General features: G+C 44.9%; 2 protein-coding genes across 9 annotated transcripts in view; one reads left to right on the plus strand and one right to left on the minus strand.

The window, feature by feature from the left end:
- Nucleotides 1-11,325, minus strand: part of MTOR (mechanistic target of rapamycin kinase) — a 63,710-nt gene extending 52,385 nt beyond the window's left edge. For 2 of the 5 annotated variants that reach the window (XM_041419421.1, XM_041419419.1), the window contains exons 1-17: nt 10,837-11,325; nt 10,020-10,183; nt 9,528-9,636; nt 7,971-8,203; nt 7,416-7,616; nt 6,560-6,694; nt 5,859-6,134; nt 5,427-5,535; nt 4,436-4,622; nt 4,124-4,252; nt 3,074-3,318; nt 2,682-2,897; nt 1,835-2,040; nt 1,221-1,343; nt 824-913; nt 644-736; nt 15-149 (exon numbers count right to left, since the gene is read on the minus strand). In XM_041419421.1, coding sequence (XP_041275355.1) covers nt 15-149; nt 644-736; nt 824-913; nt 1,221-1,343; nt 1,835-2,040; nt 2,682-2,897; nt 3,074-3,318; nt 4,124-4,252; nt 4,436-4,622; nt 5,427-5,535; nt 5,859-6,134; nt 6,560-6,694; nt 7,416-7,616; nt 7,971-8,203; nt 9,528-9,636; nt 10,020-10,139 — 2,607 coding nt within the window. In that variant the 5' untranslated portion in view covers nt 10,140-10,183; nt 10,837-11,325. Of the gene's footprint in view, nt 1-14; nt 150-643; nt 737-823; nt 914-1,220; nt 1,344-1,834; nt 2,041-2,681; nt 2,898-3,073; nt 3,319-4,123; nt 4,253-4,435; nt 4,623-5,426; nt 5,536-5,858; nt 6,135-6,559; nt 6,695-7,415; nt 7,617-7,970; nt 8,204-9,527; nt 9,637-10,019; nt 10,184-10,836 lie in introns of those variants that run through there. The other 3 variants (XM_041419422.1, XM_041419420.1, XM_041419423.1) reach the window with 3 other exon arrangements.
- Nucleotides 11,326-11,569: 244 nt separating this feature from the next.
- Nucleotides 11,570-17,920, plus strand: UBIAD1 (UbiA prenyltransferase domain containing 1). 4 transcript variants are annotated; one of them, XM_041419503.1, is made up of 3 exons: nt 11,570-11,905; nt 12,635-13,181; nt 14,075-17,920. In XM_041419503.1, the coding sequence occupies exons 2-3, from the start codon at nt 12,665-12,667 to the stop codon at nt 14,560-14,562; spliced, it is 1,005 nt and encodes a 334-aa protein (XP_041275437.1). In that variant the 5' UTR covers nt 11,570-11,905; nt 12,635-12,664; the 3' UTR covers nt 14,563-17,920. The 4 variants fall into 4 exon arrangements, with proteins under 4 accessions (XP_041275437.1, XP_041275434.1, XP_041275435.1 ...); XM_041419500.1 differs by lacking the exon at nt 11,570-11,905 and adding an exon at nt 11,948-12,133; XM_041419501.1 differs by lacking the exon at nt 11,570-11,905 and adding an exon at nt 12,144-12,537 and having other exon boundaries at nt 14,075-17,919.
- The last annotated feature ends 515 nt before the right edge of the window (nt 17,921-18,435 follow it).

Here is an 18,435-nt window from a genome sequence, read left to right on the forward strand (position 1 = left end):
TTTCATGTTCATACCTCTCTGCGGGTGCCCTGGTTTTGTTCAGTCTTCAGGAAGTTCAGAAGCACCTCCAGCAAAGTTGGGTACTTCCTGTATGGTTCTACCACATAACCAGTGCTAGCCACAAGCTGTCCCAGTGTCCAAAGAGCCACCTACAAAGACGAGGCCCAAAGAAGATTAGTTTTTACCAGGGAATTTATCATGCCTTCTGATACATCAGTCATTCAACTTCTGTAAAGCTTCTTTGAGCATTTAAGGATCACACTGCAAATCACAGTCCATGGTTGGAAAGCCTCTATAAAGAACATTTTTCTATAAGCAATAGTAAAGGAAGTAATAATCAATAATATCTCAGGCTGTCACAATTGCCCTCACTCAGTGGTACAATTCAAATAAACATTGAATTCAGTGAGTCCAAGCCTTCCAACAAAAACAGCTTTCTTTTCCTTCTTGTTTTTTCCCCTAAAGCTCTGAACTACGTCACAACAGGTACTGTAAACCCTCACTGGTGTACTGTGACTGTAACTCCACTAGAGACTTGAATGATTTCAAGTTTCATTTTAGCAGCTATGATGGGATGTGTGGATATTTTGTTACAGCTATGGTCACAGCAGCTGTCAAGTTTAGCACAGTTGTAAACACTTACTTGTCTTTTAGCCAGCAGAGAGGAGTCCTGTAGCATGTCCATAATTATAATGAAGAGCTCATCCACCCATTTCCTCATCTCCAGCCCACTGACCTATTGAAAGACAAAAATTCACCCTTCATCTAGCATTCCCAAAACCTTAACAAGCATGGCAAAGAGGTATCTGCAGTATATCCCTACCTGCGCAAGCTCCCCTATTGTAGCCAGGACATTGTTAATCACACCTGGATTGGGATCTGGATCAGGATCTTTCAGTTTCACAATCAGTGCCTGGTGGATGACAGTGGGACAAATTAGGATGTGTTTAAAGAGTACTCAAAATTATCTTTTCTTTTGTTACACCTGACCCCACAATCATAGTAAGAATTTCAACAGTAAAAGAAACTTGGGTGTCATAAACATTATGCAAATCTGGACTTAAATTGGGCTAAACTGTCACCCATGTGCATTCCTGTGAGTAACATCTACATCAATTTGTCTTATTTCCTGCTATGATGAAGCAAAAGCACTGTAGCTCCTGAGGGTCACTCGCTGTGTCACTTCATTCCAAAGTCACCAGGAAACACAGAGACCCTACCTTAAGGATAGGCTCCATATAGGGACGGATGAGGCGTGGAGCATTAGAAACCAGGTGACCCAACATCCTGGCACTCTGCTCTTTGATTCTGCCAACACCACTGTGTTCCAGCTCTGTCAGAATCTGCACAAGAGACAATGGAAGGAAGCAATACGGAAAAATAAAGGTAGGTAGAAATTCTTTGTATTTCCTTCTGTCACAACTGAGTACTTGTAAACGCCGTTCTGTGTTTCACTGTTATAATTTATCCTAAATTAAGCTAAAATTAATTAGCATAAAAGCAATGGCTCTAAAATCTGTGTTTACAAAGATTCACCTAAAAAAGCACCACACAACATTCTTCCTCAACAGAGATGGAAAGCACTCTGGCACGATGACTAGGGGTGAAATAACAACTGCTATCCTTCCTTTCTTTTTTAATACATCCACAGAGCATCAGTCCAACCACTGATCATGAGAAAGATCAGCTGAAACCCACTCAGCTGGGCAATAACTCTTTTCCAAAAGAGATTGATTCCCCTGCTCTCCATGCATTAACAGCTAGATAGCCCTGTTCTTTAACACCACCTTAGTCTCAGTATCAATTACTCTTCCCTGCAGGAATCCCTCCTTACCTGGATTAACATCTTGCGAAGGAAAGGCATGACAAAGGCAGGGTTCATGCTGCTCAAGCGCCCCACAGTGCAGATGGCCAGCTCTCGGATTTCAAACACTTGATCATTCAGGGCCACAAAAAGAGCTTGCAAGTTTTCAGCCTGGGCAAGATGAGCATCAAACCGCTCATCCAGAGAAGCCAACACGCAGAAACGTATATCAGGGTCTGCAAGAACACATTTATTTCTCTTTAAATGCACTAAATTCCTGTCACAAATTGCCTTTGTTCACAAAACAGCCTCAGAAATTCTTCACAAGAGCTTCCCCAGAGCAAGACACTATATCAGCGTTTCACACACAAAAATCATGACAGGTCAGCCCAGAAATCTCTGTGCTGCTCAACATGCCCCAGTAACCAAGTTAGTACAGTGGCAATCTCTTGCACCTGCAAGTGTCGCTTTTGGATGCTATGTGGCAACCTGAGATGAGGTCAACTGAAAGAGCAAAAAAAACCAAGTACAAAGTTTCAACAAGAAGGACCAATTCCTTCCCAAACTACAGAATTTAAGGCTGTGACCCAGAACAGCAGCAAAAGGAGTCTCAGTGGTCTGCTTAGTTCAAAGGATTACCAAGGGCACATCTGGAGCATTTTTCCCTAGTGTTCTATTAATACCTCAAAAATCAAGATGTGAAAAAAGAAATTGGGAGACTTTTTTTTCTAGTTTACCAAGAGTGACACATTAAGTTTAGTGACAAATATGTTCAAATTCTATCACAAATTCTATTTCTATTGGTAACATCATCACCTGCTCACATGATAAAATTAACATGTGGTAGGAGAATCTTTTCTCTGAATCCCACACTAACCTGGGTCAGTTATTCCAACCACAAGCAGCTTGCTGAGGACATCAGCCACGACCTGCACTGCTGTCTGACTGACCACATGGGCATGGCCACTGATCAGGTGGATGGAGGGCGTGAGCAGGCGAGAGCAGGTGCGGGCTGCTTCCATCCGGATCTCCTTGTGCTCGCTGTTCAGGAAGTGATCTGCGCAGTGCCGAACGAACTGAGTCAGGGAGTGGCCTGAAAAGAGGAAGACGAGTGGTTAAACACAGGCTTACACCTCAACTACCAGTTTTACCAGAGAACAGTTTAAAGAACATGTTCTCTGAATTTTTCTGTTACTTGTACTCTGCTCCAATGCCCCAGTTGTTTCTATCCCATACGCCCTTGCCCCTTGCTTCCTTATTTCATCTCACCTTCAAACTCAAAGCTACCGAGTGTACGCAGGGCAAGGGTGATGCTCCCCACATCACTGGCCTCTGGGATGTTGGTGAGACTGGGGGAGGCCAGCTGGTGGGCAAGGCCCTTTGGCATGCCTGGATGTCGCAGAGGCTTGTGCATCAGAACAAGAGAGAGCATTTTCAGCAGCCCATCCTGGATATCCTTCTTCAGCTGTGGGATCTGACGGCTCAAGTCGTACAGCACAGCTGTTAGAGCAGGGCTGAGAGCAGGAAGCAAGAAAAAGTCATTAGAAAAGAAACAATGACGTGGATATTTCACCTTTTTATTTATTTATGCCTTTGCCAATCACAATACAATTGTGGGCATTCACACAGGAGAGCAACACCTGCAAGCAGAGCACAGGGTCCTTGTGTGAAGTGAGGCACGAGGTGACCTTCCTGTATAAACTGGGTGAGCAAAGTCCCAGGACTGCTGCACACATCACTACATTAGCCAGTGCTGCTCTAATACTGTTACAGATCTAAATGACTTCTTACACTTAGGTTTTTTAAACAAAAATTCACTTCCACATGACAATACAATTTAAACAGCCTTGTGCTACCTGAAAACTTTCTCCACATCTTTCCATACTAACAACTTAATTCCTCCAATAAGAACTGTCAGCTACAAAAGTGAAAGAAGCCAGGAACAAATATTCAGCACTTCAGCTCTCCTTCTCTGCCAGTCTGATATGCCACAAGTCTGCTGGCTATCAGATGCTCTCAAAAATTTCACAGGTTGCTGCCAAATGTGTTTAAATAGTGGAAAATAAAGGAGACTACTTTTGGACTAGCTGTTCTACAACAAGATTTCTTTACTGAGATACGAATTCTATTAAATAACAGACACACTAACAGTTAAAACATAACCAATCTTCTTAAACAGCTATAGTGATCTTCTGAAAGATCACTTATGTCAACTTAAAAGCAATAATCTTCCTCATCAATCTGAAAACTTTTAAGATCTCACTCTGTATGGCTGACAATGGCATCCTGCAGCTAACAGCAGAACAGATTTATGCTCACCTCAGGCCTACAGCCAGCATAGGTTCCAAAAGCTCTTTGATGTCCTGCTGGATACTGGGTCCCATGGCTCGTGCCAGCATGCTAATGCAGGTGAAGACTGTGGCATCAACCTGCACAGACTTCTGTCTCCTGGAAAAGGACCACAAAATTACAAGGAGCTGCTATTTTCCAAACATCTTTCCTCATCCTCCTTCTGTGTTATCAGTCTTACAGAAACACTTCTGATTTTAATACAAGAATTTGATCCCACATTACAAAAATTATATAAAAAGCAAGTGTTTCCATTTCTTCCTCTAACTTTCACATACTTACTTGTGGGCAAAGTCCTTTGGGGGAAGAGCTGCTTTTATGATTTCAAGAACTTTTGGGAGGTAAGCTTGAAACTCAGACCTCACTGCCACAGAAAGCAAACCCAAGGCCTGGAAGGCTGCTGTTCGCTCCTTCTCCTTCTTCACACAACTGAGAACATGATTCATGGTGTCTGGAAGATACTGATCAGCTGCCCACAAGAGAAAATAATATGGATATTGGAATTCATTTAGGTTTATACAGCTGCATAACATTTCCAACTAAATCTTACAAGTGTAAAACTAGAAAACAGACATAGTAATATTAAATTTGCTGACATGATCAGTGGCAAACATGTCACCATATAATAAACATTTCCAACTACAGAAGGCTTTGTTTTAAAAAAGAAAAATCACCAGAACAAAAGAGCTATAAAACACCCACACTGCAACAGGTTTTATACATATATAAGATCCAAGCATCTTGGTTATAGTGATTGATTGGAAATTTGGAATAATTAACACAAAAATTGTTCCAACCCACTAAGAGCAGCTTGGTGACTTGCCTCCAACTCTGATACTCTCCTAAACTTGCTTGATAAATCAACTAAACTGCTTTAAAACTGGCAGGTATTTCCTAGCACATGCAACAGAGAAAAAGCAAGAGAACTCTAATAATATTTGGCATATACTGAGTCAGAGCATGAGAGAATTCTCCTGTAAGTCTGACATATTAAGGAGAAAACAGAAAAAGGAGGTTTTTATGTCTTATGGTATTGATCACCAAATTCTGACAATAGATTTCTATCTATTTTCTTCATCAGAGCAACACTTTGGCATCAGCCATCAAGTCACACTTATTCAGAAAAAAAGACTGTCTTCCCACAGAGGACTGTGCTCATCAGACAAGCACCACATCTGGTGTGCTGCACAAGTTCATCTGGGCCAAAGAGATCTGGATAACCTCCAGCCCAAGTTCAGCAATATTTCTAACATCCAACCATTCATCTCGTCACCTGTGAACGCTGAAGGACGGAAAGCGGCCAGTCGTGGTAGCAGATTGAGAACTGTCATCTGGATCAAAGAATTTTTGCTGGTTCTGCACTTGAGAACCCACTGGCAGACCTGGAAGAAATAGATTAGGCTTTAAAGGATGGCCATTGGCAGTAATGCACAAATGTCTATTACCTGTGTGCTTTTAGGCATTCTACTGACAGTTGGCTTCAGAGTGCCTCAAAGAAAATGATAATCAAGTCTGCTTCCAAAGGAAATAAGTAATTTGCCCCAAAACAGACAGTGACAAAACCATGATACATGTAAATATTGAGTTTTGAAGGCTCAATTCAATACTAGCTGGTATTGCCTGCTAAGTCAAAACACTGAGTACAATTCCTCTGCAAGAACAGATATTGAGAATGTGGCAGACAAGCTGAAGAACAAATACATACCTGATCAAATTTCTCTTCCATTAGATCCCTGCAGCATCGACTTTCTACCAAAGTAGATTTTACTGGGACAGGTGAGGTTGCAAAACCCATAATTCCTTGGTGAGCACTGTACCCCAGGAGACCAGCCAAAGCATTTGACTGAGAGGGCTGAAGAGACTGAAAGCTTGTGAAGGGAGTGATGTGGCGAGGCTTGGTACTGAAGCCCATCAGGTCTTTGCAGTACTTGTCATGCACAAGCTGCTGCTGAGTGATCTCTTCCATCTCCTCTCTAAGGCGCTGGACAAAGTAGAGAAACATTAAAAAAAAAAAAAAGTAATTAAGATACTCTCAGTACAGTTATTATGCAAATGTCCTGAATAGCATCCTGTATAATCAATATTCAAATGGCTGTAAAACATCAACTGAGTAAAATCCAGCAAAAATATTTGAGTATCTAACATGCAAGAGAGCACTAATTCCATAGAAAAAATATTTTTCATTGTATTTAATCAAGTTAATAGACTTTCTATTGGAGCTTATTACCTCCTCAGCCCAAACTTGTCCCTTTTATTTCTCTAACACACTTTAATGCTCGACTGCATGCTCAGATGAGTTTTCCACCCAACAATCCCATTGCAACACCATGGATATTTCCACAGACTGCGGAGTTGTTATACACTCACAATCAATCCCCACAATCACCACCTTGCTCCTTTGCTCACCTCTCCCTCCATACTGCTGATTCTCACTAGCTCATTGAGGATCAGTAAGGCACCGTGGATTCGGTCATCACGATTCATTCCTTTCTCTTTGGCCAAAGTCTCATCAAAGCCCTTCTCAGCCTCTTCATATGTATGCTTGGGGGAAAGAAAAAAAACTCAGTGACAATGCAGAAACAAAGTCTGTGGAAATGAACGAGCACTGCCAGTCAAGAGTTACTGACATTCTGAATTTTCCAAGAGTAGCCACAAACCTCAAATGAGTAATAAAAGAAGCATAACACCATAAAATTCTGATTCACCCAGAAGTTATGGACTCTGCTGCAGAGCATTTTCAGCAGCACTAATCAAACAGCATGATATCAGCTTCATTGCTATCTGCAGCACTTATTTGATTACAAGAAATCCAAATTCATAACATTTGACTGCACTGCCCAAAACGTATTTGATATCACCAAGCTTGAATTCATACGACAATGGCAGCAAAGGAAAGGTTCAGACAAAGTAATTCTTATCTTTCACACTTACGTTTTATCTACACTAATAAAACCCTCTACTAGTAAGAGATGACACTAGATTAATTGCATGGCTATAAAACTAGGTCAAGTTCAACAGCCGAATGAGGTGCAGATAGAACAATGTAATCTTGAAGGAGTTCAATCTTGCTGACTTTTGCAGCAGTAGGCTAAAGGAGCTACTCACTTAGGAAGCCATTATATTTTCAAGCCTTTCAAGGAGAGGCAGTTCTTTACTGACAAAAGTGACAGGTTCTTAGCTTAGCCAGCACTTCTGAAAACTGGCACTTGAACATGTGTATTGCACTATAAGGCACTGCTTCAAAACAAAGTTATTTTCTTACTCTGTACCACTGGGGCTTCTGCATCTCTTTTGGCTCCCGCTGCGTGGTAAGGATAAGGCAGGCTCTTAAGGCAGAGACAGCTCCCTCTCGGATGGCCTGTTTGGGATCCCACACAGCCACAAATATATTGTCAAAGAATGGCTGCACTTGTTGGAAGAAGAAGGTAGGCACGCTGATGGCCAGCTCACGCAAGACAAGAACCTGGATGTGGGGAGGGAAACAGTAACAATGTGAAAGATGAGCATACAGAGACAAACCTCATAACTTTTACAGTGTAGCACCATTTGTTTAGACTGTCGATGTCTGTAAGCTGTTTCCATCCCCACACTCTGACAATTCCTGGCATAACAATGTCTTGGTCTTCATTAGTCACTGGGCTAATGGAGAAGCAACGAAGCAGCACACTGTCTGCCATGAGAGCGTCACAGATTCTCAGAGATGGACTGGCAACCATTCCCGTCCTGACCAAAGCTTTTCTGCAGATTTCTGTGCATATTTCCTACCACTGTTCACTAATCCCAACTATTTCATGACAACAAAAAAGGCATCACTTACAGCTGCATGTCTACGACCTTCATTCCTGTCAGCTCCCAGCCATTCCAGAGCTCGTTTCACCTCAAACTCCACATACTCAGCTGTGAAGGTGTCACCAGCCATTGCAAGTCGCCCGATAGCCTTGGAAGCCATCTCCATTACAACAGGGTCATTGGATGGCAAGAGGTTCCTCAGGTAGTTGGCAAACCTGCCGATACGGGTGGCATTACCTCCTTCAACACCGATAAGACTTGCTGCAGAGAAAGGGAGCAGTGCTGCAGTTTTCATGTGCTGCAGTTCTCCCCAGAGTCAGTGAGGCAGACAGTAGGTAATCCCTGGATGACAGCTAGTATTCCCTTCACATTCCTTAAACATTTCCATTAAGGCCCCCTAAAAAGCCCCTCTACAAATCCACAGAGGAAAAAAAAAAATAAATCAAGCACAGGAAAGGGCCACCATTCTTTTGAGCCTGAACTTTTTAAGTGAGTAGAAAAATGCATCTGGTAGCCTCATAAATTTTCCCCGTTTTTAGTTTTAGAAGAGGAAGAAAATAATTCACCCTGGGATCAGACCCATTCCTAACAGAAAGACATCCATCTGCATGCAACTACTATAGCACCTCACAAGCAAAGTCAAAGACTGAACAGACCAAGAAAATGCTCTCCTCCTCAGTCCTAGAGACAGTCTTTCCTGGCGAGGATGGAGGCAATTCATCAGACACCAGCATGGCAGAAGCTTTTGTTGCCAGTGCCTGGGTTGTACTTGTTTTGTAGATAAAGAGGCCATAAGTGTCCAGGGTTGTCAAGCTGGCACCTCTCAACATCACTAAATTCACAAAACAACTTGAATGTGATACTGCTAGCTTAAGGGCTGATATTATCAATAAAGATTTCTCTAAGGGATTTACATTGCCAACACATTGGGACCAGACATAGACACACAGACCTGACTATGTCTATGAGCCTAAACCACACACATCTCTTTGGCTATTTAAGAAGTAACTGCTACAATACAGGCTACTTGCCTGGAAGGCAAAGTATTTATGCAAGCTGACTTCCCCAAGAGTGGGGATTCAGGCAGCTCTGCAATCTCAGAGAGCACACAGCCAGAGCCACCAATGGAGAGGCTGATCAGAATCAAAGCAGAAGCTCTGTGAGCCCCTCTTGCGGATGGAAGTTGCTGTTATGGAGCCAGGCAAATTTAAATAACAAGAATCAATCTCTCCAGATGGAAGAGAGTTGAGAAAGTCAGTCTACCCTGAAACATATAAAGGGGCAGCACAAAAGTGTTCTCAGCTGAGCTCCAGAACAGAATTTTCATGTGCTCAGCATTCACATTTGATACTCTACTCCCAGAAGAGCTCAGGGCCCATTAAGTACCAGGTTTTCAGCCACTCTCAGTAGCTCCCATGCTGACACTTCACACAGATTTTCAGAGCCAGCAACTAGAACACACCCAGTTCCTGAGCAGTCAGACATCAGGCCCCAACTATAAAAGCTCATTCCTTTTGAAAATCTGTCCCTAAAGATGGCTGCATGAAGAGAAAACTCAACAGAAGCATTATGCACTTTCACTTACCTATAGCCAGAATGCCACCCTTCCTTTCATTTGCATCAGAGCTAGAGACCAGCTCAAATATGTGATGGTTCAACTGATCGTAAAACCTGGTAGATTCTTCCTGACTCATCTGTGAAAGCAAAAAGTTCAAATCAGCTTTCAGCTTTCTCTCTCTCCCTCCTGCTCCAAAACCTCCACAAAGACAATGCCTCTTATGCCACTTAAACAGAAAGAAATTAAATCAACCACACACTACAAACTCAAAACAGTTTCCCTTATTTGTGATCAATATGCAGCAAGTTTACTTATTCTGGTACTTGACTACCCATTTGTGCCACCAACTTGCTCACCTCTCCTACATGCCAGGGACAAAGATAACCTCTCTGCTGTGCCCCATCTCCCCCCTAAGACCAGCTTCCATATTCCAAAAAATCTCCATTGCCAAGGCACCCAGGCCATGACTCTACACTCACAAGGCACACAAGGGTAGATAACCCCGTTTGCAGCACTCACCTCACGCAGCTCCATGGTGACATAATGCTGCAAGTCCTTGGCAGCTTTCGCCCTCGTCTCTTCGCTGCGACTCTTCAAGCCGTTGGCAAATTGTTGGAGAATGGACACAGTACCCGACATGGTGGCAGTATGCTGGGGCTCAGGGGCATCAAGTCCTGTAAATTCTTCAGAGAGACACATTTTTTACTGCTTGAATTGAAATATCCGAGCTGCTTTCTTAAGGCTGTCCCTCCTGTTCCCAAAATACCCGTAAAGATGCTGTGTTGGTAGACCATACAATTACAAACAATGACTATATTCCTTAGGCATTACACTCCACGACAAAACTGTATCACCACATATCATGACCCCCAGCCTATTTTCTCTCCAGTTCCTCAAATATCAAAATACATTACAGTAGGCCAGGTCCCCTAGGGTGATTTAATCCTAACTCAAGGGTAATGCAACAGTTGAAAACCAGCAGGGTGAAGCTAGGGTTTGCAATTACCTATAAGAAGTAAGCACAACCATCCCCAGGATTATCTCACTATCATATGCCCTCCCTGAACACTTTCATCCAAGTTTCTTCACAGAAACCTCAGCGTTACACCAACACAAGGAAGACTGAGCACTGGCAAGTGTGACATCCTCCAGCAGATATTTAGAGATGGGAAGTCCAGTTATAGCAACGCCAGTCATTGCAACACGGGGTTTCCTAGCACAACACATCAACAAACTTTCTTAGGAGCCTTTCTTCATGTCAAAAACATTTCAGATGCTTGACGCCCCCCGCCCTCCACCGATATTCAGATTATGTAAGACCAAACCAAGCACTAACACTAGAACTTCAACTGATTCTCCCCAAATATTCCACACGCGGCCACAGACATCCAGCGGGACCATAGGTGAGGTGGCTGCTGGCAGGAGCCCAGGAGAGGTTCCCCGGATCAAAGAACAGCGGCGGGGTTGCTGCCGCCCATCTACCCGGCCCGGAGGCAGCTCCTGGGACTCCCTCAGGGCCACAGAACCCAGCGGGCCGGAGCCGGCAGGCCCGAGCCGGGGGAGCCCGGCAGGCCGGGAGTGAGGGGTGAGGCGGGGCAAGGCGAGCACGGCAGGCGGGGCCGCAGGCGGCAGCGCCGCGCGGCCGGGCGCTCGGGCAGGTCGGCCCGGGCAGGAAGCGGGAGCTGAGGGGAAGGGGAGCCGACGATGATGAGAGACACCGCCGCTCTCACTCACCCGCCGCCGCCTCCCCTACTTCGGGCCCCGGGCCCCGTGCCTGCCCCGCCGCCGCGCCTGCAGCGCCGGCGAGCCGCTGCTGGCCAATAGGCTCCCAGGAACGCCGTGATCGGCATCACATCTGACCAATAGGAAAAGGGAAAGGGGGAAGAAGCGCTTAAAGCCCCGCCCCTTCCCCAAGGAACCGCAAGGACAGTCGCCTTTTGACCAATCATCAATGCAATAGTGACTGAGTGGCAGCACATCTGACCAATAGAATGGCTGGGCTCACTCAGGAGTCCCACCTTCCCGATGCCGGCTTCCGCCCTTCCGTGAGGTGCCGGCTATGGCCGGGCTACAGCCTGGATAGATAGGGTAGAACAACCGGCATCATCTGCTTGAGCTTGTGTGAAGCGTTTGGCACTGTTCCGCGTGACATCCTGGGCTCTGAACTGGAGAGACATGGATTTGATGGATAAAGATATCTCGTTGGATAAAGAACTAGCTGGATAGCCGCACGTAAAGAGTTGCGGTCAGCGGCGCATTGTCCACACCGACACCAGGGACGAGTGGTGTCCCTCAGGGCTTGTACTGGCGCTGATAGCATTCATCCATTTGTCGGCGACAATGGCATTGAAACACCTTCAGCAAGTGACACCGAGCTGTGTGGTGCTGTCGTGGAAGAAAAGAAGGTTGTGTGGAGATCTCAGAGCAGCCTTTCAGTATCTGGAGGGGCATACAAGGAGGGACTCTTAACCAGGAACAAGGGGGAACGGGTTCAGACTAAAAGAGAAGAAATTTAGCTTAGATGTTAGGAAAATGTTTGGGGAGGTCCTGCCATGGGTTGCCCAGAGAAGCTGTGGCTGCCCCACCCATGGAAGTGTCCAAGGCCGGGTTGGATGGGGCCTGGAGCAATGCGGGTGAGCGGAAGGTGCTCCTGTCCATAGCAGGGGCTGAAAGGAGTCGAGCTTTAAGGTTCTCCCCAGCGGCAGCCATGCTGCGGGTGTGAGCGCTGATCGCGCATGCGTCAAGGGAGCAGGGCGCTGCCGTGCCCGGTGTGCTCCGCTGAAATGTGTCCGGCTGCCCGTGACGGCGGCAAAGGCGGCTGTGTCTGCGCCAGGCTTCGGGCGCTCCGTGGCGGCTGTGACATGAGTCGTGGTGCTGGCGCGTGCTGCGGGGTGACCCCCTCGCCGCCGCGCGTGACGCCGGGGGCCGCTTAATTTTCCTTTTATTTGCACGCCGGGAGGTGCCGGCAGGTGCGGAACTCTTCGCACGAGGCCGCGGGGGTGGCGAGGCCGGGCAGGTGGCGGTCGTAGCAGCGCGGGTAATGGCGGCGCTCTCGCATCTCCCGCAGGCCGCCGTGGCGGCGGCGCCCCTGGCTCCCCCCGGGCCCCGCTAACGCGCGGCCCTTCCCCTTCTAGGTGGTGCTGCTGCGAGACGGCGGGGCGAGCATGGGACCGGCAGACGTGGTGCAGAAGATCAGTATCAGCGCCGAGAGCCCCCGCGGGAGCGAGAGCAGCGGCGCGGCGTTGGCGGGCGTTGACGGGGCCGCTCCCGGCAGCTGGAGACACAAGTGCGCGGCCTATGTGCTGGCGCTCCGGCCCTGGAGCTTCAGCGCCTCGCTGACCCCTGTGGCGCTGGGCAGCGCGCTGGCGTACCGCGCCGAGGGAGCGCTCGACCCGGGGCTGCTGGTGGGAAGCGCCGTGACCGTCCTGGCTGTGCACGGCGCCGGCAACTTGGTGAATACCTATTATGACTTTTCCAAAGGCATCGATCACAAGAAGAGTGATGACAGGACATTGGTGGACCAGATTTTGGAGCCGCAGCATGTAGTGCGGTTCGGAGTCTTTCTCTACACCGTGGGCTGTATCTGCGCTGCTGGGCTCTACGCTGTCTCGACCCTCAAGCTGGAGCACCTGGCCCTCATTTACTTTGGAGGACTTTCCAGCTCCTTCCTTTATACCGGAGGTAAGTGCTGCATCCCGTTTCTTGTGAATCTGAATGTAGAAGTGATAGAATTGTCAAGAGGTTTCTAGAAGACACACGTGATCTATCTAGTGCACTGCAATAAAATATTTGTGTTATTTCCTGAAGTATTGGTGTGTAAACTTGTATTCTTTGCAAGTGAATGTTGTGGGAAGAGTCATACTAAGATCTTCAGTTGGATAGTGGTGTTGAGGCATTATTCTTTACATATATGGCTTTAGATGCTTATCAGAACTGTTGCTGAATCTTTTTGTGAAGTTTATCTCATATCCTTTAACAGAGTATCTAACGGCATATTTTCTTTCCTTTGGTGGGAATGTTACTTTGTTTTGGAATGTTTTGTTGTTATTCTTTAGATGGAGCTTCACTGTCCGTGCTGTACGCTTTGTGATTGTTCTTAATAAGACAAGGATATTTCAGTGTCTTCCTGTGTTGGACAGATACAAACATCATTAGTAGGAGAAGAAAAACCAGCTTAGTTTTCTAACTGTCAGACTTTCAGCTGTGTGGGTTTTCCTGAAAGTGTCCTGTCAGTTTTGCATTTTGTTCTGAGCATTTTCTGTATTTCTTCAGGATCAGGTTCTAGTATGCATGATCACACTGAAAAGTACCTTATTTCTATGGGTTTCTGCAGAGACTGGTGCTTCTAGGTGGGCATTAGAACCTGGCTCTTAGTTTTTGTTACATTGTCTGTCTGGAGAAACTCTTATCTTAAAAGAGAAGAAAGAAATAACATGTTTCTTGGCCATAGCTGCATGTGCTTTGGTTGTTTTGCAATATTCCTGTGGGAAAGGCTGAGCTGTTGTGTCATCCATTCTCTTCTGTCATTTGAGTTATTTAATGGCGCTCGGTTTTATTCTTGTGTCTTGCCACAGGGATCGGATTTAAATACGTTGCGCTTGGCGATGTGGTGATCCTGATCACCTTTGGGCCCCTGGCTGTCGTGTTTGCCCATGCAGTGCAGGTTGGGTACCTGTCCCTGTCACCCCTGCTCTACGCCGTCCCTCTGGCCCTCAGCACTGAGGCCATCCTGCACAGCAACAACACCCGGGACATGGAGTCAGACCGGCAGGCGGGAATTGTCACCCTGGCCATCCTCATCGGCCCCACCTTCTCCTACATTCTCTACACTGTGCTGCTCTTCCTGCCCTACCTGATTTTCTGTGTGCTGGCCACACGCTACACCATCAGCATGGCGCTGCCGCTGCTCACCATCCCCATGGCATTTTCACTGGAAAGACAGTTCCGGAGTCAGAACTTCAACAAAATTCCTCAGCGGACAGCCAAACTCAATCTGCTGCTGGGGCTTTTCTATGTTTTTGGCATTACATTGGCACCAGCCGGTGCTCTGCCCAAACTGTGAGAAGAGCTGTAGGGTCAGGCCTCGTAATTCACTATTCATGTCAATTAACAGTGGATGTTATGAATAAATGGCCCATTATGGACAGTGAGAAGAATGGAAAGGCCACCTTGCACTGTTGATAATGAATGTTGTGATTTCTGCTCTTGGACAGCTTATACAACACAGCTGATAGTTTCAAAAAAGTGATTTCTCAGTTCTTCAGAAGGGGAGAACTGTGTGGCTTTGCTTTGAGGAACAAGGTGACATAAGTTCAAGGAAATGTTTAAAGAACCTCTTCCTTCTGCCACCTAATTTTTTCACTCAATGAAAGTGAGTGAACTCAGTTCAATGAAAGATAGAGCCTCAAATCACACTCTCCATTTACTTCACAAGCACAATGATTTCCCTTATCACTTACTTTCTTGTAATGGTGAAGGAGTCCAGTGGCTCCCATGTGGGAATCAGAAAACACTGCCAAATGTTTAGTGTCACAACGTAGGTGCCATTAATTCACTCTCTTGTATTTCATCTTCACTGTTGTATGTTTTAATTTTTGTTTTGCTTTTCCTAGCCAAATTTTGAGCTTTTATTTCCAAGCCCCTTGAAATGCACTAGATACTGATTCATGCACTATTGCTTCTGCTTGTCCCATATAGCCTAGAAATTTCAAAGTTATAAATCTCTGTGGGTTGTAGTGCTAAAATGGAGCACGAATAGCCCCCTGCAAAAACTTTAAGCCAAAACCAGTAAATCTGTATTCTGTTACAAAAAGTGAAGCTGTAAATGCAAACCATGCAACTGGAAAGCCCTTAATGGGTAGAAAAACAATGGTTTCCAAAATGGTTTCCATTTTTTTGTATTTGCTTAGAATTTACTCTCTGAAATGAGGGTTTTTGAGTTAGGGGGAGCTGACAGAGGGCCAAATTTCTCTGAATAGCTATGGATTAATGGATACATAGGTGGAAAACAAGTTCTTGATTTTAAAAAAGCTTTTTTTTTTCTTTTCCAATTTGTTTTTCTCTGTTTATTTAGAGTATTATTCACAGTATTATAGTGAAATGCCTTATTATAAGAAGCCCAGTTCACCAAAGAAGAAAGATAGAATGTTAGAAAAAACAAATCTGGATTTGTGCATTGGCTCTGCTTAAAAATTAGGACTGGAAATTGGAAGAAACCAATTTTTTAACAAGATTTTTCCTAATGGAGTCCAGAGTTTGTGTTACTGAGTCACAATTAAGTGATCCCTGAAGGAAGTTCCCCACTCTACACCTTACAGCGTTGCTTTGTTTTCTCCTGCAGATCTTGCCACTTGCTGTTCATGTGGCCCTTTGGAGAGCTGATTGTTTCAGCAGCTATGTAGCTGTGTGAAAAACATGCCAAACATAATGGGGAAAATTTGTGCCTTCCAGTGCAAAGATGGATTTGATCCGTAAGATATTACTTAGTGGCAACAGAATTCTCTTCTGTGTTACTTGGTATCTGTAGGCAGGTTTTCCTGAAAAGCTTCTTTGCAGGAGCTGTGATAAGCTCAGAGGAGTTGACGCAGGTGTTGAACTAGAGCTCCTGGTGCCAGGTCACAGCCTTGCTTTTGAACAAGTGTGTGTGTGAGAACCATTGGGTCAGGCTTTTACACACGAGCAATAAAGTAGCAATAAACTCACATGGTGTTAGCCTGCATCTGTCACAGGTAAGGTGTGCCATCATGGTGTAAATGTGAAAGAGCCAAGTGTCCCATTGGTGGGTTGTAGTGACAGCAGTAAAGCTGAGTTGATGGTACCAGATTACATGGTGCAGCTATTTAGAGACTAGTTTTATGGCTTCATGTTATCCAGTGCTACCCAGCAGTTATAGCTGAGCTGAAGTTAATGGGGAGGAGTCTTTGCAGGACTATTTAATGAGCCACAGTTTCATCTTTTATTTATTAAAATGGGCAAATGATCTCTCTAATCTGGCTAGGCACTGGAGAAGAAGAGCTGGACTTCAGCAGCTGCTTTCTACAGCAAAACACTTGTTAGGATTAAAAACACAAGGAGAAAAGGCAAGAGTTCAGCTTGGATGGAGGGGGATATCCAGAAGGTTTTGGAAACTATTCACTGCAGATATACACAACAGAGTTTCTACTGTTGCTTCTTTGTGGACCTACAGAATGAAGAAGAGCCTAGCTCCAATATCCATTTCACATTTCTGCAAACCAAAAGCTTTTGTAGGGATAAGTAAGGGCTGAGCTGACAAATCTGTTAACCTTGCAATTGGGGATATGCAAGTTTATTGGGTTAATCCTGCCCTTTGTAGCAGCTGTGTGCTTCATTTTAGGATAGCTTGGTTTTTAATAGCTTTCCATTTCAAAGAATGGTTAGTTATCTTTTCTCTACTTTTTTTACAAAAATCTAGAGTACTCCAGCTAAATTCCTTCAAGTAACTTGGCTTGTATCTTTGATAACTGTAATTGTAATAATGGGAAGATCATTGGTGCTGTGGAGTATGTAACTCTTACTGTACCTTGACTACCCTTTCTTGGGTAGGATGTCTGCTTAGGGCTGGAAAGGACCAGTGCTTTTTGTTACTAAGATGAAACAGCTCATTGTTACAACAATATATGTGTGGAACACTTTCTGAGGTAGGGGGAATTAAAAGTATTTTAATAGTAAAACTGAGATGAAAATTTGGTAATTTCTTACTAGCAAATGCTCGTTGCCTTGAATTCCCTCTCTTTGAAAAACAGTATCATTCCAGGTTCTTAAGGATATTAGTAATAACTAACACATTCTTCACCATGGTTTTGAGGAAGTCATTTAACTTCTCTGGGTCTCAGAAAACAGCTAATTTTTGCCTAACTTCCAGGACTGCTGAGCTGACATCATTGTCATAAAGAGCTTTGAAAGTAAAAAGTGCTTTATCTCTGTGCTTTCCAAAAAGCTTGTTAGTACTAGAAAACATTTTAGATAGGAACTAACATAAAGGGTGTCCTAACCAATGTAATTAGGCCAAAATAATCTTCACATATAATCAGTGAGTGGTAAGAGAGGTTCGTTTATTGGTTTGCTTTGTGATGAAGATGCTGGGTCTTTTCCCCTACCCCACTTTCCCTGTCTCATGCTACTTTCTCTGAATATAAACTTTAGAAACTTCTTTCAGGTCACTCTTGATGAGCTGTATTGCAGAGTGATGAATGTGCACTGGTAGATGAACTGATCTGTATCCATCTGTTAATGTGTTCTAAAGCACCTCCTGGCCTTTCTTCAAACCCAATAAACTGTCTGAATGTTACTCAGTTAATTATGCTATGTTTGATTCTTTTATATTACTCAAGTTGTACTTTTGCACATGGATTAAAACATGGTCATGAAAGAAAGAAGGTCTTCATCTGTGTCTTGGTTTGAAAAGACAGGTGTCTGCTAAGGAAGGCAGGAGCCTCCCCTGAAATGGAAAATGGAAAATGTAAACACCCTCCCTCCAAATTGTTATAAATTTGAAATTAAGGGGGGCTCTCAGATATGGATATGGATAAAGATATGGAAGCAGGAATAACAGTTCTTTATTAGGGAAGAAAATAAAAATGCAATAATACAAAATAAAACTGACAGAGTCAGAACACAGCCTGACACGCTGTGGGTCAGGCTGTTGGTAGCAGTCCCATTGGAATTGTGGCTCAGCCCTCCTGCAGTGCCAGGGGTGGCTCTGCTGGAGCAGGGATCCTGTAGAAGGGTGCAGTCTTCCTCTGATGATCCCGTGGAAGAGGCAGCTGCTCCCCTGGGAATCCAGTGGAGAAAGCTTTTTCTGGTGTCCCAAAAATCTCAGATTGTATCCAGGTAGGAATGCTTGGCTCCTTCCTCTGGGTGGAGCATCTCCCAATGGGATGATGGAATTTTATCAGCCATGCAGGGACACTCAAAT

This window comes from Onychostruthus taczanowskii, unplaced genomic scaffold (assembly GCF_017590055.1).
Source record: "Onychostruthus taczanowskii isolate IOZ18803 unplaced genomic scaffold, ASM1759005v1 scaffold61, whole genome shotgun sequence".
Classification (NCBI taxonomy): domain Eukaryota; kingdom Metazoa; phylum Chordata; class Aves; order Passeriformes; family Passeridae; genus Onychostruthus; species Onychostruthus taczanowskii.